The sequence below is a fragment of the Erinaceus europaeus genome, chromosome 16 (assembly GCF_950295315.1).
Source record: "Erinaceus europaeus chromosome 16, mEriEur2.1, whole genome shotgun sequence".
In the NCBI taxonomy this organism is placed as follows: Eukaryota; Metazoa; Chordata; class Mammalia; order Eulipotyphla; family Erinaceidae; genus Erinaceus; species Erinaceus europaeus.
Genome location: NC_080177.1, coordinates 80367421 through 80390392, shown reverse-complemented (window position 1 = coordinate 80390392; position 22972 = coordinate 80367421). Strand labels below are relative to the sequence as shown.

General features: G+C 44.7%; 1 protein-coding gene across 6 annotated transcripts in view; it reads left to right on the top strand.

The window, feature by feature from the left end:
• SMOC1 (SPARC related modular calcium binding 1) overlaps nt 1-22972 on the top strand; it is a 178763-nt gene that overhangs the window by 60486 nt on the left and 95305 nt on the right. For all 6 annotated transcript variants that reach the window (XM_016193496.2, XM_016193494.2, XM_060175559.1 and 3 more), the window contains exons 2-3: nt 19691-19856; nt 21340-21452. In XM_016193496.2, coding sequence (XP_016048982.1) covers nt 19691-19856; nt 21340-21452 — 279 coding nt within the window. The remainder of the gene's footprint in view (nt 1-19690; nt 19857-21339; nt 21453-22972) is intronic.

Genomic DNA, 22972 nt, shown 5'->3' with positions numbered 1-22972 from the left:
ATGACTCTCCCCTTGGAGGAAAAACAATCCTTACTGTCATTTCCATAAAGCAAATGGAAGACATTTTCGACTATAGTAAGTGTACTTTAATTTATGATTTTTCTTAGAACTCAAATATCTTCCACATGTCTCCCTCCCCTGCCATGGTTCTTAGTGATATTGCTGTGCATTAAAAATGAGTGTATGAGTAGGGAAGATAGTATAATGGTTATGCAAACAGACTGTAATGCCTGAGGCTCCCAAGACCCAGGTTCACTCTTCTACACTACCATAAGCCAGAGCTGATAAAAAAAAATAAATCAGTGTATGAGACTAGGAGACTAGAACCTGGAGCTTTGTGTATGGTAAGGTCAGAGGAGAGAGGACACACACACACACACACACACACACACATACACACACACAGATACAAAGTACAAAGTAAACCAACTTCTTCTCAAACTATACAAATGTTAAATTTGTTTGCTAACCAACCTCTAGGACCTTCAGTAACAAAATGTGGAGCTAGGGGATACAGTTTGAAAAAAAATCCCAATTTAGTTGACAATGGGAGTAGTAATACAGTAATACTTAAGATTTCTAAAGATTTCCTTTTTTTAATGATAGATAGATAGATAGAGAGAGAGAGAGAGAGAGAGAGAGACGGGACTAGAGCATCACTCTGGCACATGTGATGCCAGGGTTTGAAACCAGAATGTCATGCCTGAAACTCTTAACACTGTACCCACAGCACTAACTCCTAGGCCCTTTTGTTGTGAACTTCTTTTTAATAGGTGATTTAATAATGATTAACAAGATTGTAGGATAACAGGGGTACAATTCCATATAATTCCCACCATGAGAGTTCCATGTCCCATCCCCTACACTGGAAGTTTCCTTATTCTTTATCCCTCTGGGAGTATGTGATGAAGTGCAGAAGGTGGGAGTTCTGGCTTCTGTAGTTGCTTCCCCACTAGAAATGGATGTTGGCAGGTGGAGCCCTATCCCCAGCCTGTTTCTGTCTTTCCCTAGCAGGGAAGGGTTATGGGGAGGTGGGTTTCAGGACACATTGGTGAGGGTATATCTGCCCAGGGAAGTCAGGATGACATCATGGTAGTGTCTGTGACTTGGTGGCTAAAAGGTGGTAAGATATAAAGCACGACAAATTGTTTAATAATCAGGAGCCTAAAGGTAAGAGAAGAGCAGATGGAACTAAGGGTCTTCACATGGGAAGAAGCTAGGAAGTCTATTTTGGGCTTATTCCAAGGGTCCCATGACTTTAGGACTTTTTGCCTGATTCTGACAACTAACACGCAGGTGGGAAGTATTGTCTGGGGAGATGGTGTCAGAGTTGGGAATAGGATATACCACCCTACTCTGTTATCATTAGGTCAACTGCCAGTAGTAGAATTGCTGTATTTTCTTGTTGTAAAGGGTGAAGGAACAGAATCACTCGCCTTTTATTGCCACCAATGTTGTTGCTAAGACTCAGTGATTGCAAGATGAATCCACCGCTCCCAGAAGACATTCCCCCCCCACACACACACAGGGTTAGGGGCTCAGTGCCTGCACTATAAATCCACTGTTCTTGGTAGCCATCTTTTTTCTTTTTCTTTCTTTTTTTTAAAGGACTTAATTTTTTTATTAATGAGAAAGATAGAAGGAGAGAACATGTTCTGTTGCAGATTGAACTTGGAACCTCATGCCTGAGAGTTCAATGCTTTACCCACTGTACCATCTCCCAGACCACATGGCCATCTTTTTTCCAGTGTTGTTCTTGTTGTTGCTGTTATCATTATTGTTGTTGGATAGGACAGAGAGAAATTGAGAGAAGAGGGGAAGACAGAGAGCAGGAGAGAAAGATAGACACCTCACCTGCAGACCTGCTTCACTGCTTACAGGTAGGGAGCTAGGGTTTGAACCAGGATCCTTATGCTTTGCACTATATGCACTTAACCCAGTGCACTACTGCTTACCGCTCCCCCATTTTTTATTATAACTTTTATTTATAAAAAAGAAACACTGATAGGGATAAGATAACATAGGGTAAGAGGGGTACAACTCCATACAATTCCCACCACCAGAACTCCGTGTCCCCCCCCTTTTAATGTGTACACTCTACTTTTGACACCCACCCTGTACTTCTGCCCTGGACAGAACTTCCCACAGCATCAGCTTGCTGTGTCCTATGAAGGGCTCTGATCTGACTCCTGGTAGAAATTGTCACAACTGACCGACAGTCTGGGCACTGAGTTAGTCTGGCATCCCTTTCCCACTCCACCCCCTTTAGATAAAACCAGCCCCTCACTCCCCTTCCTTTGTCTCCTCCTATTAGCTTCTCAGAGCATTGCTCAGTTCTGGTTTCTGGTACCAGGAATTGAACTTGGGACTCCAGTGCCTCAGAAATAAAACCCATTGTACTCCCAAAGACACTGTCTCCCCGGCCCCATTTACATACACGCCTGTATATGCACATATGTATGCATACATCCACTCACACAGACCCACCGACACACATTCTGCTCTGATTTTACTTAACTTGGTATTTCGAGCATTTCCCGAGTCAATAAAATCTCGGGTACCTGAGAAACACAGACCACCAGCTGAGTCTTTGTGGGCACTGTGGCTTGTAGCAGAGAGCCTGGAGCCCCTCTGCTCAGGGTGCAGGCTGGCTCCTGTGGGCCTATTCTAGCCTGGCTGCCTTTCTCCACTGGCTGCTCACCAGCCCTGAGCAGTGCAGGGCTAAGGGAAGGGCCCTTCCATTGGGTTGCCTCATCCAGTGTTTGAGCAAAATCTGAATCGAAGGGTTATAAATGTTGAGACTAAAAATAAAAAGATCCTCAAAATCCAAACACTGGTTTTTATTCTTGAAAGACAGACTCCCTCTGTGTCCAGGAATGAAAAGGTTTGGAAAAAGGGAGAGCCATTCTTTCTCAGCCGCAGGAGTGTGGGCTTTTGCTTTGCTTTCCCCACTAATCTTCCATTCCTGCCTGTAGAATTTGACATGGTCGTATTTACTTTTCCTTGGCCCCATTTGGGTCAACAGAATTTCTCTCCTGCCCAGAACAGCCTCACACTTGTGTGAGCTATGATGTGAGACTGGGCTCTGGACAGCAGTAATTAATCCTTGTCTGAGACACCCAAGAGGGTCCGATGGCAAGTTTTTTTTTCTAATGCTTTAAAAAAATCATTAGTGATTTCATAATGATTAAGAAGATTGTAAGATAACTGGGTGGGGTACATTCCACACAATTCCCACCACCAGAGTTCCATGTCCCATCCCCTCCATTGGAAGCTTCCCTATTCTTTATCCCTTTCTGGAAGTATGGACCAACATTCTTTATGGTGAGAGTTCTGGCTTTTGTAGTTGCTTCTGTGCTGGACACGGGTGTTGGCAAGTGGATCCATACCCCCAGCCTGTTTCCGTCTTTCCTTAGTGGGGCAGGGCTCTGGAAAGGTGTGCTTTTGGGATACATTGGTGAGGTCTGCCCAGGGATGTCAGGATGGCATCATGGTAGTGTCTGCAACTTGGCAAGACGTAAAGTAGAACAAATTGTTTAATAAGCAGGAACCCAAAGGTAGGAATAGAGCAGATGAAATTAAAAGTCTTCATGTGGGAAGAAGCTAGAAAGTCTATTTTAGGTATGTTCCAAAGAGCCCATCCATGACTTTTTAATAATTTTTGCCTAATCCTGAGAGCTAACATGCAGGTAGATTAACATTATTATCTGGGAAGATGGTATCAGAGTTGAGAACAGGCCTAGAAAGCTGACTTGAGGCAGAGAGTAGCTCCCAAACATGAGGACAGCATATCAGTATCATTAACTGCTCACCCCATCAGTCTGACGTAGGGACCCTACCCCTATCTAGCACAGAAGTGACAGTAGGTTTTATGTGCCACATCACAGCCACAGATGGATTAAACAATTTCTTCTCTTTGTCTGTAAGTGACTTTAAAGGTCGTGAGAGTGTGTGTGCGTTCCTATGCGTGCACGTCAGCCCTTGTGTGTTTGTCTATCTGAAGTCCCACACCAGGGCAGCAGGGTCTCAAGATGATGGGGAAATAGCAGTAAGAAGGACACACACAGCTGAAGCGCACACAGCCACGGCATGATTTGATGATTTAGCAAGACTGGGATTCCCTCTCCTGTTTGTTTTAGTCCAAGCTCACTCAGCTTTCATCCCCAGGGTTTAGTGCTGTGAGGGTGTGGATTTCCTCACATGCTGAGGATAAAGTGTTTCTTCTGCTCTTATCTCCCTTGTCCATGTAAACTGCTTCTCCATGGGAGTCACTGTGAGTGTAAGCCCATCTATTATAAGCCATCCATTGTGTGGCAGTGTTTTACCTTGAGCAGGCAGCAGTGGAGCTTTGTTTTGGGCCTCTTGGTGTTGAGAAGAGAGGCAGTAAGTTGTAAAAAATGGAGGACTCACTACAAAATGTGAGTGGGTGAATGAATGTCTTCTGAAGTCCGAATGCTGACAGCAGCAGCAACAAGAATCCCAGGCAGGGAGTCGGGCGGTGGCGCAGCGGGTTAAGCGCAGGTGGCACAAAGCTCAAGGACCGGCGTAAGGATCCCGGTTCGAGCCCCCAGCTCCCTACCTGCAGGGGAGTCACTTCACAGGTGGTGAAGCAGGTCTGGAGGTGTCTGTCTTTGGGAGTCGGGCTGTAGCTCAGTGGGTTAAGCACAGGTGGCGCAAAGCACAAGGACCGGCATAAGGATGAGCCCCTGGTTCCTCACCTGCAGGGGAGTCATCAATAACATAACAATAATAATAATAAAACAACAACAAGGGCAACAAAAGGGAATAAATAAATTAATTTAAAAAAAAAAAGAGTCCCAAGCAGTGGGCTGGAGAGACAGTGAACCTGGGTAAGGTGAGAAAGGAGGCTCTGTGAGGTGAGAGTTTGTCCTTCACATTAAGAAGACTCAAGCTGAAGGGCTTTGGGTCTCTTCGTCACCCAGGGTGTGATGGGGTGGGGGCAGGAAGCACTCTGGGAGCAGGTTCACCTAGGACAACTGGCTTGTAGAAGGAACTGGGTTCCATCATCATTTCTGGGGGTGGTGAAGATCCTCATTCACCTCCTTTATGAGTACTTCCATCTGACATCAAAGAGTCAATACCATTGGGTAAGGTGCTGGGGAGAGAGCATAATGGTTCTGCAAAAGACTTTCATGCCTGAAGCTCTGAGATCCCAGGTTCGATCCTCCACACCGTCATAAGCCAGAGCTGAGCAGTGTTCTGTGTGTGTGTGTGTGGGGGGGATACTAGACGGGGGGGATGGATTTCCAGTGTTATTTTTTAAATTTATTATTTTTATTAGTGATTTAAGATGATAAGAAATTGAGGTATAGTCCCACACCACTCCCACCACCAGAGCTCTGTGTCCGTTCCCCTTCAGGGACAACCACCATAGAGTTCTTGTTTACGCAAGTAACTTAGCGTGAAACATTCTCCTTCATGTTCTTGATGCTAGACTGTTGAACAAAATCTAGCAATTGTGCTTTCAAGAGATGGCTTCCAAAGGCTCCTTCAAGTATGTAAGTATGTGGATATGCCCATGCAATCGACCCAGTGAAGCCTCAGCTCACCGACAGATTCAGCTGCTCAGCTCTTCTATTTTCTATCCATCTTTTCAACCCTTCACCTTATTGTAGGCCAAGTATTACTGACTTCAGTTCAGTTACATTATGAAATTCTGAGACATTTTTGGGAAGCTAATAATCACAGCGTTACCATTTTGAATTGGTCATTACAAAATCTGCTAAGTTCGGGGGTTGCTATATTTTCACTCTGACCACCTACTGAGTGGACCTGTCCTCCTATTAGCATCTATCCTTGTAACTAGCATTTACAGGCCTCTTCTGTGTGATTACAAAATGGTGCCACTTGACCTGTATCCCCCAGTCTCTATGACTCCAAGACCCTTATCTGCTTAAATGGCATAACGTCTATGGGGGACAAGGTTCTTTCTTTGGGATATTTTAACTATTTCCATGAACTAATGATAATTTCCCCCCCCCCCTTGCCCAAAGAAACCTCATTACTGGCAAGGTCCATCATGAGAACATGCAAGTCTGTGCCAGTGGAACACTCTCCAGCTGTTGCCAAGGCTGTTGATGCAGTTAGCAGAGCAAGGCTGCATTTCATGTGGAGATGGGGAAAGGACCTGCCTCATTTCTGTGTCTCTTTGTCACCTAGGCCTGAAATAACTTGTGTGAGCTAAGAGTCTCTCAAAGTGATCTCAAATCTCTCCAACACTCTTTTCGGACTTTGCACCTCTTACTTTGCCCAGAATCTCACCGAGTCTGCCTTGAAAGCTCTTCTGTTTTGGGGCCTTGTCCTTCAGCCAGAAGGGCTCAGTCATTGCTCAGCACTCAGCTGGATTAGGACCAGCCCCGGTCATCCCCCCCTCTTAGTCATTAGATCCAGTTCTGACCACTGTGATCACAGCGTCACGTACTATTGAATACAAAATGATGTGTCCTTTGGAAGGTGGGACAGAGTAAAGTGGGCAGAGACAGAGATAAGGTCATGATGGTGTCTGGGCCCCAGTGCCAAGATACTCAGTACCATGTTAGATAGCTTTGTTCTTGGTAATACCCAGTGAAAACTTGGAGTATATTGCTGGATAGAACCTGTGGGAGTGATCAGAATAACTTTGCAAAGAGGCCACCAGCCAGTGCAGAAGAAATTGCTCCTGGGGGCCTGGTGGTGGATCACGTGGTTAAGTGCACATGTTACCAAGCACGAGGACCCAGTTCGAGCCCTGCTCCCCATTTGCAGGAGGAATGCTTTACCAGCAGTGAAGCAGGGCTGCATGTGTCTCTCTTTCCCTCTCTCTGTCTCCCCTTCCTCTCTCAATTTCTCTCTGTTCTATCCAATAAAAATAAAAAGAAATAAAAGAATAAATTGCTATTTTCAGCTAAAGAATTAAGTTAGTCAACCCTTACTATCAGGTGTGTGTGTGTGTGTGTGTGTGTGTGTGTGTGTGTGTGTGATTAGGTTGTAGGACTGGACACTTAGAACTGAACAAGTACTTAAGAACACCTTCCTTGGCTTCTTTGCATCCTATCACATGTCTGATTTCTCTCTCATAATCTTGAGTACATTTTGTAATCTCTTGGATGTTCCCCAAATACAAGACTGCTTTGTTGCTTTTGCTAATATGATTAACTTCATTCTTATTTTTCTCCAAAGACTAGTGGGCTGAGGGGATTTCCAAAAATATGGGTCCTGGGTCCTGGAGAGTGCTCTGTTTATTTGATTTGGAGTGAGAGGAATTTTTATTGAAGCTAGTGACAGGGTTTGAGGGATGAGGGGGATGGGCAAGGGACTCCTTTTTGTGGGCCGCTTTGATTCCTATTTAGTTGACTGGAGAGGTCAAGCAGGAAACAACTGTTTCTCACTTCCGATTGAAAGGCCCTGTCAGCCTTTCAGTCAAAAAAGATTAAAACCTCCATGTTTTTTAAGCTCCAGGACTCCTCTCATTCAAGGAAATATTTCCTTACCCCAAACCACTGTATTGAGGAAATGCTGATTTACAGGACTGTTGTTGTCAGAGGGGTACAGTTTCACCCCAAGACAGGCACACCTCACCCATCACTGAGTTGCCTTCTCCTTCGATTACAGAAAGAACACCAGGTCCCCAACCGCCTTCTGCTGCCCTCCCATCTTGGAATCCTTGGATCTGCTGAACCACAGTTTATTGATGTACCACCCTGGATTTTCCCTTGCTTTGTTTAAGTCTCACTTATGAGTGAGATAATCTGGTATCTGTCCTTTTTTATTTCACTTAGCATGATTCCTTCCAGTCCCATTCATGCCACAGCAAAAGAGAAGATCTCTGTTTTTTGGTTTTTTTTTCCTCCAGGGTTATTGCTGGGGCTTGGTGCCAACACTACAGATCCACTGCTCCTGGCAGGCATTTTTGTTCCTTTCATTTTATTGGATAGGACACAGAGAAATTGAGAGAGGAGGGAGAGAGAGAGAGAGAGATAAAAACAGATACCTGTAGACCTGCTTCACCGGTGAAGGTGGGGAGTGGGTGCTCGAACCTCAGTCCATGTACTTAGTACTCTGTGCCCTTAACCATGTACTCCACCACTCGGTCTCCTGTTCTCTTCGTTTTTACTTGACTTAGCTATCTCACATCTTGGACCACCCGACATACCATTTTCCAACGTTCTCTTTTTTTGTCTACTCCTAATTTAGCCTTTGCTTCTGGTTGCTGACTTTGAAACTACCCCGTGGAGCTTGCTGTGTACTTGTCAATCTGTGACGTGAGATGGGCTTTTGGAGGCGGCGCCTTTGCTCTCGTTTATTTTCATACCCCCGGTGCACCTCGCGCGATGAATTGAAGGGGGTAATTGAAGGGGGTGGGCGGGGAAATCTTCGGGAACCTCTTCGGCTGCTTATGGGGTCTGATGTGCCCTTCAAACCCAACGTGACTTGGAGTTTTTCTTTTGCTGTAGCTTCTCTCTCTCTCTCTTGCACGTATGTGCACGCGCGCGCATTTTTGGTTATCAAGATAGGATTTACATGCCATACACTTTCAGGTATACATGCCTGTGAATTTTAGCAAACAAATATTGTTGTATGACTACCATGGCAGACAAGATATGAACTATCTCCACCACTCACCTTCTCTTAAGCTTCTCTAATCGCTCTTCTAGTCCTTGGCATTCGCTACACTGCTTTCTATCCCAATAGCTTTACCTTTTGATGATGTATTATAAATGGAAACCTACAGTGTGGAACTTCCGAAATTGACTTGGGATGATACTTCATACTTTGGAAATTCGGTGACTTGGACCCTAACCTCTGCTTTATCTGCAATTGACTTTCTAATAGCGCGTGGGGCCTATGTGAGGCAGAAGTCTCTGAGTCAGCCCTGCCTCTTTCTCTTTCACTCAAGGGTTCCAATGGCTTTGTTGCAAGACCCACTAAGCCTCCCCTTCTCGGGTCTGGGCCTCCTCCATAATAGCAACTGGTGTGAAAAAAAATTCTCCTCTGGGTCTTGACCAGTCGCCACCGTTGCTGCGTATGTATGTGGGGGGCCCCATGGAGGAGGGGAGCTGGGTGGATGGGGTGGGAGGACCCCACTAAATTCTTCCCTTGGGAAGAGGCTGGGGGCAGGGTGATGAAGGTCAGACCTCTCCTGGCTGAAACAACAGAAGTGGTTCCAGCTGTTGAACAGCTGGAGGGGCAATCTGCTTTCCCTCAGCAGCGTGAAAAGCCCTTTAATGGGTATGCTGGTATGCTGTCGTCAGGCCCCACAGTGGAGGTGTGTAGGAGAACAGCAGAAGCCTCCTTGCTGGCAGGACCCTCCCCCCCCTCTTCCCTTTGACCTCCCTTATCTCCCCTCCTCCATCTTCTCAGGGGCCACTCTGAAGTCTCCAGATGGAGGCCGCCCCTGCACCTGTGTAAATGCCGTGGTGGTGGGGTCAGGGAAGGGTGAGGGCAAGCTGGCAGCACCAGGGATGTGGGGTTTTCAATGCAGATGATGGATTGGTAGTGGATGGGTGAGGGAGGTTTTAATGTGAAACCACTCTTCCTTCCCAAAGACGCAGGCCCCAGAAAAAAAAAAAAAAAGACCAAAGTCCTCTTTCGCAGGTGAAGGAGCAAGTGACAAGAGGCAGATGGATGGTCCCCAGTGGGAGAGCAAGAGGCTGAGCTGTAGGGAGATGACCGGAATAACCTTCTCCACATTCTGCTCCCACTGTCAATAGCGTGGTCTCCTCCCCCGAAGTGTTTTTTCAAGTGCTTGAGTTCTAACAACTTGAAGTAGTCTTGTAAACCTGTCAGAGAGCCATCCTTTTCTTACAAAAGCCTCCTTTCCCTTCAGAGCCCTCTCTTCTCCTGTTGACTAGGACAGTCTTCCCCTCTGCAGGGGCCCCCACCCCCCTCCACCCTGCCGCCAGTCTCTGGGGCCCAGGGCTTGGTAGCCTGCACTGCAGGAGGCAGTGGAAGGAGTCTAGTGGAAGGAGAGCATCTGGGCCTCGAGGTTAGAGGCATCTTAGTGGGAGAGCACAGCTTACAAGCCCCAGGCCCCAGGTTTGACTCCCAGAATTGTACGTCAGAGTAGAGCTGTGGTCTAGCCTTCCTCTCATATAAAATAAATAAATAAATAAATAAATAAATAAATAAATAAATAATAAGGCTTCAAATAGTAAGGAGCCTGCATTCAATCAATGACTATTGAGGACTGAGAAGTCAGCTCAATATGATAAAGCTCAGACTTTTGTGTGCCCAACGTCTCAGGTTCAATCCCCCACATTCCCATAAGCCAGAGCTGAACAGTGCTCTGGTGTTTCTCTCTCTCTCTCTCATAAAAATAAATAAATCTTAACAGAGAATTTATTGAGCATCCACTGTGGGCAGGCCTCTTGCAGGGCATTGTGACCCACTAGTGTGACACCCAGATCTTGCTTTGTGCCTGCAGGAGGTGTAAGACTCCTTGTGTAGAAGGGGCAAGACATCTGTAATTTCACAGCTGGTCATTTAGTTACAGTCATGACACAGGCCACAATGGAGTGTAGAGAGGGCTAGAAGGTTCATCACAGGGATCCTGACCTACTTGGTAGGTAAGTGAGATTCTCCAAGGAAGTGGCATTGGCACTGAGATTGGAAGGGTGGGGAGGAGTCAGGAGGTGGAAGTACAGAGCTTGGAGAAGGGTCAGCATGTGTTAATGCCTGAGGCACAGAGGAGCAGTCCAAAGGAGTGAATCATTTCTATGTGACTGGGAGTCTGGATACCAGAAGATTTTACGATTACCTAGCCAGCAGGTACACAGGTAGGATTCATGCCCCCCTCCCTTCCCTCCTACATAGGTATTTGCAGAGTGGAATGGGAAACCTCACTCTTCTATGGGAAAATGGATTCAAGGTGTCAAAAATCTGACTTATAAGTGCATCTGTCTTATCATCTATCTTATCATGTTGTTCTAGCTCAAGTGTGTGCGGGTGGCAGCTGCCAGAAACACCAGCGTGCTAATCACATCGGCTGCTAAGCTATCAGCATCTTTTCACCTTGGCACTTAAATTCATTCATTCAGGCTCAGTGATGGAGGGCATCTCAGATTACTGTCTGGCTTCTGGGTGACATACATTATCTGCAGGGTGGTGGGAAGGCTTCCCGGAAGAGTGCGTGAGGTGATGGTAATTCTCAAGTGGAGACAAGCTCACTGGCCGCTCGGTGATGATGAGTACCGTCTCAACAATATAAGGACCCTCCTCACTTTCTTTTAATTCAAGAGAAAAATACTGTGCTGAATGTTTTCTATTCCTTATCTCATAGGTGTTCCTTTAAAGGGGGGAAGAAAAAAAAAGAAAAAAGAACAAACACCCTCCGTTACTTATACTTTCGGTGGTGATTGTACAGAGAATCTGTATTTTTTTTTTAGTAAGTGACAGGGTAGAGAACCCCCTTTTTTTTTTTGCCTCCAGGGCTTTTGCAGGGGCTTGGTGCCTGCACTATGAATCCACTGCTCCTGGGCTCTATTTTTCTTTCTTGTTGTTCATCCTTGTCATTGTTGTTGTTATTGTTATTGAGAGAGAGTGTCCCTACTCTCCACCAATAACCACCATAGTTCTCACAAAGTCTTAGAGACAGTTTGCAGTTTCAATAATGTCCTTTGGGACAAAGTAGACAGAAATTTTTTAAAAATAATTTTTGTTTATTATTGGCTAGAGACAAAGAGACATTGAGAGAGTGAAGGGAGAGGTAGAGAGGGGGAGAGACAGAGAGACACCTGCAGCCCTGCTTCACCACTTGTGAAGCTTTCCCCCTGCAGGTGGGGATCAGGGGCTTGAACCTGGGTCCTTCTGCACTGTAATGTGTGTGCTTAACCAGGTGTGCCACTGCCTGGCCCTCAACTTTAGGTGATTATGTTTAGTGAAGAAGTAAGGAGGTGAAAGACAACTACTGGGTGATTTTGTCCATATGTGGAATATAGAGTTAAAATACATGAACTTAGAGGGGAAAAAAAACTAGCCAAACTGTAGTTGTCACCCACTCATTCTTCAAACGTATTTGGAACTGCCGCTAGAGAACAGGGACTCTATTAGGTCCTGTGTAGATAAAGGAGAGTAAGATGGTCTTTTTAGAGACATATAAAAACTTAAATGCTAAGAGTATTTCCAGGATTTTGCTAGAAGTATGAGCACAGTGAGGAGGAGCTCTAAGGGAGTAAATGGTGGTGCTTAAAACATGAAATGATTTGGTAGTCGGGTGGTAGTGCAGCAGGTTAAGCACAGGTGGTACAAAGTGCAAGGACCAGTTTGAGCCCCCGGATCCCCACCTGCAGGGGAGTTGCTTCACAGGCTGTGAAGCAGGTCTGTAGGTGTCTTTCTCCTTCTCTGTCTTCCCCTCCTCTCTCTACTTCTCTCTGTCCTATCCAACAGTGATGGCAACAATAATAAGTATAACAATAAAACAACAAGGGCAACAAAAGGGAATAAATAATATTTTTTTTAAAACATGAAATGATTTGTTTTTAAGGAAATAGCCTCACAAAAGTGCAGAGTTTGAACCATTTTTAAATGGGGGTGAAGACTGATAATAAACAATCAAACTTCTAGATAAGAGGTAAATGACTGAATGAAATCACCATGGGTAAGAGAAAAAAGCCTGCTAGGTAAAGAGATCCAGCTGGGCCCTGACATTTTGCCTACTCTACTAAGATACTAGTCAGTGAAGCCATAGCGAACTCTCAGCCAAGCCCCCAGCCATTTGCAGTCATATATATATATATATATATATATATATATATATATATATATATATATATATTTAGTAGTGATTTAATAATGATTAAAAATTTTGTAAGATGACAAGGTGTAAGTCCATACAACTCCCACCACCAGACTTCCGTGTTCCATTCCTTCCATTGGAAGTTCCCTTATTCTTAATCCCTCTGGGAATATGGACCAAATTCTTTTGGGGGGTGCAGAAGGTGGGAGTTCTGGCTTCTGTAATTGCTTCTCTGCTGGACATGGGCATTGACAGGTGGATCCATACACCCAGCTTATTTCTGTCTTTCCCTACTATGGTAGGGCTCTGGAGAGGTGAGACTTTGGCACACACTGGTAAGGCTGTCTACCCAGCGAAGTCAGGATGGAGTCATAGTAGTGTCTGCAACTTGGTGGCGGAAAGGCGGTAAGATATAAAGCAGAACAAATTGTTTAATAAATAGGAAGCCAAAAACAGGAATACAGCAGATGAAATTAGGGGTCCTCATGGGGGAAGAAGCTAGGAAGTCTATTTTGGGTATGTTCCAAGTGGCCCATGACTTTAATATTTTTGCCTGAGCCTGAGAGCTAACATGCAGGTTGACTAAACATATTGTCTGAGAAGATGGTATCAGAGTTGAGAACAGGGCTAAGAAGCTGGATTAGGGCAGAGATTAGGGCTCCCAAACATGAGGCAAGTCTATAAATGCCACTAATTGTTTATCTACTGGTCTGACATAGGGCCCAAAGTCTTTTACCCCAGTTAATACCTCAGAGAGAAAAAGAATCTTCCCAGTGAGCCCAGGCAAGCCACAGAATTGAGTGAGGTGACAAACCGTTGCCTGATGCCACTGGGGGTAGTTTGCTTTGCAGCAGTAGGCAAATAAAAGGAAAAATGTGAAATGTGACTTCCGGAAGCTGTATTACCTATGAATTGTTTAAAGATACACCTCAAAGCAGTGGAGTTTGACCTCTGCGTTCTGAGTCTGCTATACGGAACGGGACAGGCACTTGCTACTCCACGTGGCAGACGTCACACTTCCAAACAAGTGGATGATTTCTTGTTTAGTATGCTGCCTGCCCCTCTTCTCCACTCAGGAGATGTGAGAGATGTGCGTGTTCCTCATCATGTAGAGTTTTAGACATGAGTTGAATTAATACAGTGCAGGTGGAAGTGAAGACTGAATGCAACCAACTCCATCCTGGAAAGAGTTAGACCTCTTCTCCCAGCTGGGAATTTTGGCTGCCTCTATTGTTCCTTGCATTGTTATGGAAATTGGCAACCACTCAAACTTAACACAGCTTGTAGTGTTGGAATGGTCTCCCTGGACAGAGCTGCGGCCAGGGCTTCTTTGTATTTCACGGGAGCTGAAGGACCAGCCTGTGTATATTTCAGACAGAAGGAAGTGTCAGGTCTAACACTGATCTCATCTCTCTGTTTCTCATTCTCTCTCTCTTTCATTGATTTAATAATGATCAACAAGACTTTAGGATAAGAGGGGTACAATTCCATACAGTTCCCACCACCAGAGTTCCGTATCCCATCCCCTCCACTAGAAGCTTTTCCTATTTACCCCTCTGGAAGTATGGACCCAGGGTCAATATGGGGTGCAGAAGGTGGAAGGTTTGGCTTCTGTAATGGCTTCTCTGCTGGACATGGGCATTGGCAGGCTGATGTAGGTAGAGGCCAGTCAGTGACTTGCTTTTCCAGTAGGAAGGATGGCCTGTTTTTATGCATTTCAAATGTCTGTCCTTTAACAGATGTGAGCAAAATGCAGGCTACTGTCTGTTTGCTTCAGCATCATTCACTCTCTGAGAGGAGAGGGCTGCATAGGAGAAGACTGCAAACACACAACTGTCCTGCCTCCTTTTGCTTGGTTTCCACATTACACTATCATTTAACATCATTATTTTGTTTTTGTTGCCTTTTGGTTCGAAAGAGAGAAGGGAATGCATGTCATGATTTTTATAAAAATACTATTTCCTCCACAGGGAAAATGGTTCAGTGTTTGTCTGCTTAGAGAGATAGTTTGCCCCTGCTCAACACCAAAAATTTCCACGAAGCATGGCTGACTCTTTGACCTGTGTTTGCAGTGTCCTGGGGGATGCTTTTCTCTCCTCCCCTCACCTTCTCTCCCCTTCCATTCCTCCTCCTTCCTTCCTTCCTTCCTTCCTTCCTTCCTTCCTTCCTTCCTTCCTTCCTTCCTTCCTTCCTTCCACCAAGATTCTCTGGGATTCAGTGTCAGCACAACAAAGCTACTCCTGGTGACCAGTTTTCTGTTTTTCTTTCTTTTTTTATTTTGATAGGATGGAGATAAATTGAGAGAGAGAGAGAGAGAGAGACTGCAGATCTGCTTCACTGGTTGTGAAGCTTCACTTGTGCAGGTGGGGAGCAGGGCCTTGAACTTGGGTCTTTTTGTGTGGTAATATATGTGCTTAGCCAGGGTACTCCACCACCTGCCCCCTGAAAAAGTGTACTTTCAAGACATTCTTAAATTTTCCTTCCTTTCTTTTCTTTTTTTTTGTTTGTTAATAGTGGGTTACAAGATTAGAAGATTGAAGTGTATTTTTTCACACCACACCACACCACACCACACCTACCACACCACACACCGCACCGCACTGCACCGCACCACACCTACCACACCACACCACACCACACCACACCACACCACACCACACCACACCACACCACACCACACCACACCACACCACACACCGCACCGCACCGCACCTACCACACCACACCTACCACACCACACCACACCTACCACACCACACACCGCACCGCACCTACCACACCACACCACACCTACCACACCACACCTACCACACCACACACCGCACCGCACCTACCACACCACACCTACCACACCACACCTACCACACCACACCTACCATACCACACCTACCACACTGCACCGCACTGCACCGCACTGCACCGCACCGCACCGCACCGCACCACACCACACCTACCACACCACGCCGCACCTACTACCAAAGTTCTGTGTCCTCACCCTTCCACCTCCCAAAGACAACCACCATAGTTCTTACAAAATCTTGGAAACAGTTTGCTTCTGTTTTTTTCTCTTTTGCAAGTTCATGTGTTTCAGTTCTCTAGCTTCCATGAGTGAAACTATCCAGTAGTTGTCTTCATCTGGTTACTAATTTTGCTAAGTACGATCACCTCCAGTTCCATTCATTTTTCCCTCCCAAAGAACACAGTATTAGCTGTAGTCTGGGAGGTGGCACAGTGGCTAAAGCACTAGACTCTCAAGCATGAGATCCTGAGTTCAATCCCTGGTAGCACATGTACAAGAGTGATGTCTGGCTCTTTCTCTCTCTTCTATCTTTCTTATTAATAAATAAATAAATAAAATCTTTTAAAAAAACAGTATTATCTTTTTTGATTGCAGAGTAGTATTTTTTTCTTCAATTTCTTTTTTCTTTTGTTTTCATCATTATTAATTTATTTATAAAATAAAAAAATATTGAAAAGACCATAGGATAAGAGGAATACACTTCCACACAATTCCCACCACCAGAATTCTGTATCTCATCTCCTCCTTTGATAGCTTTCCTATCCTTTTTTTTCTTCCAGAGTAGTATTCTATGGAATATATATCCCAACTTTGTTAGCCAGTCGTCCATTGATGACTGCTTCTACTCTTTTGGCTATTGTGAGTCATGCAGCTATGAGCAAAGGGCTGGATATGTCCCTTCGAATTAGTGATTGCTTGTTTGTTAGATAAACGTTTAAGAGCTGTATTTCTGGAACATAAGATAATTCCATTTTTATTTGTTTGAACACTCTCCATGCAGTTTTTTAAAGGTTTGCATTCTCACCAGCAATGAAGCAGAGTTCTCTTTTCTCCACAACCTCTCCAACATTTGCCCTTTCCTGGTTTCTTGATGGAAGACTTTCTCAGTGTAGTTTGAATTTTCATTTCTCTAATGATAAGTGGAGTGTTTCTTCATGTGTCTGTGGATCATGTGTGTCTCTCTTTTTTTTTAGAACCTGGATATGTATTTTTGTATTTTCTAGGACTGGTGCTTCTGTATACACCAGTCATGTATATGTCATTTATTGTTTTACTTAAGGCCAGTGTTTCTTCGTTGACTTTTTTTTTTTTTTTGTCTAGATGACCTGTCTCTTGCCAATAGTGGTATGTTGAGGTGTCCTGCTATTTATTTTTCTTTCTTTCTTTTTTTTGCCTCCGGAGTTACTGCTGAGGCTCAGTGCCTATACCACAAATCCACTGCTTCTGGAGTTTTTTTTGTTTGTTTGTTTGTTTTTGTTTAATTTCTTTATTGGGGGATTAATGTTTTACATTCGACAGTAAATACAATAGTTTGTACATGCCTAACATTTCTGTTTTCCACATAACAATACAATCCCCACTAGGTCCTCTGCCCTCATGTGTATCTCTTGATTAGAAAACTGTTTAGTTTTGGCGCACCTGGTAGAGCGCACATGTTCCAGCGTTCAAGAACCTGGGTTGGAGCCCCTGGTCCCCACCTGCAGGGGGAAAGCTTTGCAAGTGGTGAAGCAGGGCTGCAGGTGTCTCTCTGTCTCTCTCCCTCTGTGTCTCCCCTACTCTCTAAATTTCTGGCTGTCTCTATCCAATAAAGATAATTTTTAAAACAACTTTAGTTTTTTGGCCCACTTTTACTGAGTTATTATTTTTTTTTCTTTTGTTGAGCTGAATCAGTTCTTTCCAGATGTTTGATATCAGTTGCTTGTCAGGCATGTGATGTGCAGATATCTTCTCCCGTTACTAGATAGCCTGGTTATCCTTGTGTAGTTTGCTTTTGATGTGTAGAAGCCTTTTAGTTTCATGTAATCACATTTATTTACTCTTGTTTTCATTTTGTACGCCCAGAGGGTTGAGTCTCCAAACACATCTTTGATGTCAAGCTCCTGCAATGTTTTTCTGATGTTTTCTTCTATAAATTTTAGAATTTATGGTCTAATATCCAGGTGTTTGATACATTTTGACTTAATTTTGGTGTGTGTTGTTAAGTGGTGGTATTTAGTGGTGGTCTAGTTTCAGTTTTCTACATGTGGTTGTTCAATTTTCCCAACACCACTTTTTTTTTTTTTCTAGAGTACTAAGCAGCTCTGGTTTTTGGTGGTGCAGGGGATTGAACCTGAGACTTTGGAGCCTCTGCCATGATTGTCTCTTTGCGTAACCACTATTCTGTTTACCCCCTGCCCTCCCAGAACCATCTGTTGAAGAGCCCTTCTTTACCCCATTGAATGTTTTGGCCCATTTGTCATATATTAGGTGGCTGTATATGTCAGCTCATTTCTGGGCTCTTGATTCTGTTGCACTAATCCAAGTGTCCATTTCTATTCCAGTACCAGGCTGGTTTAATTACTACTGTTTTGTAATATAAATTGAAGTTGGGAAAGTATTTTTCCCTTTTTCTCACATGTGCTTTGGCGATTCATGATTTTTTTGTGGTTCCACACACATTTTTGGACGAGCTGTTCGAGTTCCTTGAAAAAAAAAAAAACGCCATTGGAATCTTGATAGGAATTGCATTGAAACTATTCAAAAAATTTCTTCAGAAGAATGAATGTTCCAAAATAATATAGCACATGGCAGGTTCTTGGGTAGTTTGTTTTTTTTTTTTTCTTTCTCACTTTTTAAATCTAGCTTTATATTTGGATCAGAGTTTCTGTTTGGGGCTCTCCTCTGCAATAATGAAGACAGTGTAGTGGAACGATCAGGAAGCATCTCTCTGCTGCGGGGCATAGGTGTCAATTGTTGCACTGAGACATACATGCTGTTTGATCTTGGGAAAGTTTCCTTAATTCTCTGAGCTTTAGTCTCTTAATCTCTTACTAAAAATAAGAATTATAACGTACCCTGCCACATATGGGTATTGTGAAGACTAAGTCAGTTAGCATATCATAAGTAACATATCACTACTGGCTCTGATTTTTTAGTCTTCTGATTTAAGATCTGGTTTACCAAATGCCTTTGTGACCAAAGATATTAAAGTCTTTGGTTTTCCCAAGAATTGGAAGGCATATAGGTATTCCGTGTCTATATTGTCATGAGAACAAAAGGGATGTTCTTCCTTGGCTTCTGTGAATTCACATGGCAAAATAATTTGTCAGATAGATTTGGAAAGAAAGCAGGACCTTATCTCAGATACATACATCCAAACTGCCACAGACCAGGAGAGAGTCAAAGTGACCACAGCAGTGCCTTGACCTCTCTCCGACAGCCTAGAGACCCTTGACTGGTATAGAAACTCACTCACCAGGACACTGACCCCATTCTTACTCTGTGTCTGCTGTCCCCAAGTAGAATTACGGGGCCGAGCCACCATCCTGACAATAACGGTGTAGTAGCTTCAACCCTCAGCCACTATCCCTGTGCTGAACAGCCAACACTCAGGCCCAAGGTCAAGGCAGTGGGACCGGCTGATTTTACAGCTCGTCTAAGCAGTGTGTATACTAACAGACAGGTCTGGACCCCCTTGGATTTGTTCAGGATACAGTATGTGTTTCTAGTTTGAAGGCATGCCCCCTGCTGTTGTGGGTCGGTGGTATCTACTTGCTTCAAATCCAGGGCCTGCAGACACATCTGAAACAGAACTTGTGTTTTATTTATTTAGTTACTGGATAGAAACAGCCAGAAATTGAGAGGGAAGGGGGTGATAGAGAGGGAGAAAGACAAGAGAGACAGAGAGACACATGGAACACTGCTTCACCACTCAAAAAGCTTTTACCCTGCAGGTGGGGACTGGGGCCTTGGACCCAGGGTCTTGTGCATTATAATATGTTTGCTCGACCAGCTGTGCCACCACCTGCTAGGGTTTAATAACTTTTAGGTTGATTGTAGACTTGTTCATAAGGGCCAACTGGTGTTGCAAGCTATGAATTCACCCCTACTTTTTTTTTTTTTGTAAAAATAACATCTATACTATTTTGCTTTTTTTTTTTTTTATGTATATCTCTTAGTTTCTCATCAGTGACCGGGACCCTCAGTGCAACCTCCACTGCTCGAAGACTCAGCCCAAACCCATCTGTGCATCTGATGGCAGGTCCTATGAGTCCATGTGTGAATACCAGCGGGCCAAATGCCGAGATCCAAACCTGGGTGTGGTCCATCGAGGTCGATGCAAAGGTGAGTGTGTGAAGCTCCACCACACCCAGGAGATGCTCCTGGGTTCCACTGCCCCAGCATGACGCATGCCTCATGGGGACACTTAGAAGGAATATTTCCTTTTTGTTTTTCTGTCCTATGCTTTCATTCCTTCCTTTATCCCTTTATACGCCACAGAATAAGGGAGAGAGAACTGTCCATCTAAAAGAATGAACACTTTTCTGACTTTCTAATACCACCAGCAGAGTATGGCTTAGAGAGGTGTGCTGCTATCTGGATAACACATTACTATTATATTTTTTTGTAAATTAAAAGATAATATATTTATTTATATTTATTCCCTTTTGTTGCCCTTGTTGTTTTATTATTGTAATTATTATTATTGTTGTTGTTGGATAACACAGAGAGAAATGGAGAGAGGAGGAGAAGACAGAGGGGGGAGAGAAAGAGAGACACCTGCAGACCTGCTTCACCGCCTGTGAAGCGACTTCCCTGCAGGTGGGGAGCCGGGGGCTTGAACCAGGATCCTTATGCCGGCCCTTGCTCTTAGCACCACCTGCGCTTAACCTGCTGCGCTACCGCCCGACTCCCAGCACATTATTATGATAGCTATTATAATAGCTATTATTATTATTAATTTTTTGTAGAGATGCTTCAAATGGCAAGACATTATTGCTGGCTCTTAAACAAGGATTCCAAATTGTTGGCTTTCAGACATATTTTGTTTGGTCTGCTTACTTGTTCTGAACTATTCAAAATATTTGAGACATTTGAAAATCAGGAGATTCCACATACAAGTCCAGATATTTGTTTCCTCTCTCGACAAACTGGAAGCTCCAGCAGTGTTAGTTCTGTTTTCCACACCCAGTCAGAGCGGAAGAGCAGTCACCTCCTCTTAAGGGGCTGGTTTTCCTGTTCCCCTGTCCCCAGCATTCCCTGTGGTATCTCCAAGCTCAGTGCCAACCTCCACACACCCAGCTTGCTCTTCTGATTTATGTCCCTTTCCTAAGCCCTTTTCATATTTGAGGTTGAAACCTCTGGAATACTTAGAGCCATCGCAGGAATTGAGGGAAACTGAAGCAGGCCTCACTAGAAACTTGAGTTTTCCAAAGAAAGTATTTTTCAGTCCTTGAAATATAAAACAATTATCTTTGAGAGCCCTCAAGACGCCACAATTTTTTAAAAACAGATCAATAAATCTAGGAGGAAAAGAACTCTTTCAAAAGGGGAATTAAAAAACAAAATTAACCTGGAGGCAATAGAGGAACTTAGGAGGGAAAAAAAAAAGCCAAGACTGCTATAAACACACCTTCCACCTTCCGTCTCCCACGAGAGTAACAGTAAGAGGAGTATGGATGCCCGGAAGCCTTCACTGCCGCTGCCTGTGTGTGTGGCACGTGGACTTTCTTTCAGCATTTCTAGAGCCAGGCAGCCATTTCATCACAGGGCTTCTGTGTGAAACGCAAGTCAAGGATGAAATACGTTTGCACCTCTCCTCTCTTAGACGCTGGCCAGAGCAAGTGTCGCCTGGAGAGGGCTCAGGCCCTAGAGCAAGCCAAGAAGCCCCAGGAAGCGGTTTTTGTTCCCGAGTGTGGCGAGGATGGTTCCTTTACCCAGGTGAGGCCTTGGCCCAGACTCTCACACCTGTTTCCTGGAGGGAGGCTGAGGGGAGGGCCTCCCAGAAGAACTTTTGCTTTCTGAGAAACAGCTGAGGGCTTTTTGACACCCTTTGGTGCTACCTCCTGGTGCCGGTGCCTCCCCTCCCAGGCCTTCTGTGGCGTCCTGGCCAGCTGGCGGTGTGTCCTGAAAAGAGCCATGGTTGTCTGCGCCAGGAAGCTGGCATTGCTTGGTCCTCATCCTCCCTGCTGGCCCTCTCTGTTTTTCTCTCCTGTCAAATGGAGGCTGACTATATTTTTGTATCCCTGCCAGTTTCCATGGGCAACCCTGGTACCCCCTCACTGTTTATTGCTGCCCCCTTGGTGCTCCCCTTCTTCTTACTCGAAATTCTCCAACCAGTCAGCGCTCCCTTTGAGTACAAAGTGTTCTTGGAGTGCTTACGTGTGTGTGTGTGTGTGTGTGTGTGTGTGTGTGTGTGTGTGTGTGTGTCCCTCGGGTTTTTCAGGTTTTGATATTTCTTTGCAGGCAGGTCCACCTTTTTTTTTTTTTAAACCACACAGTGCTGCTCAGCTCTGGTTTATAGTGCTGTAGGGGATTGAACTTGGGACTTGAGAACCTTAGGCACAAGAGAGTCTCTTTGCATAACCATTATGCTATCTTCCCCCGCCTCCCCCCGCAGTCCCACCTCTCACTGCATGGTTTTCTGTTTTGCCTGAAAGTAAGGTTGGCCATGTTGATGTGGGCAGATTGCTTCTAAAACACAGACAATACTCAACAAAAAGAACCAGCCATATGATTGGGGAGGGTCCCAGTGCCTGTGACTCTCTTTGTGGACAAAATGTGGCCTTGGAGAGAGGCAGGAGCTTCAGAAATGTAAGAGATAGAGCTGGGTAGTGGGTGCACCCAGTGGAGTGCATATGTTCCCAAGCACAAGGACCTGAGTTCAAGCCCCTAGCCCCTATCTTTGTGTGTGTGTGTGTGTGGGGGGGTAGGGGGCTTTAGGAATAGTGAAGCAGTATTATAAATATCTCTCCTCTCTCTCTATCTCCCCTTCCTTTTAATTTCTCTCTGTCCTATCAAATAAAAAGAAAGAATAAAGTATAAAAAAATAAACTACCAAAAAAATGAAATAAACTACCAAAAGAGGGGGCGGGGAGAAGAAAAAGAAATGTAAAATCTTGCTTGTAGATCTTAGTTGAAGGCTACAGGCTGGCCTTAGGTCCATGAGTTTTAAGTTTTGTTTCTGGGCTTTGTCAGGGGAGTTTGTTGCTTTCATATCAGTGCCTGCTGGTGCCAAGGTATAAATGTGGTGGGAGAGGGAAGAGCCAGCATATTCTTGAAAAACTTCTCCCCTGACTCTGCCAGGAGAGTCTCAGCATTCAGTGGACGCTGGCAGCCAACCTGTGAAGGCGAGTTTTCCTCATCTTGTCATTGAAGCCTCACCCTCGGCCAACACTTACGCCCACTGACAGGTGACGCAGCCATAGCAGGACGTGGAGAGGCAGAACCGAGACTCAAAG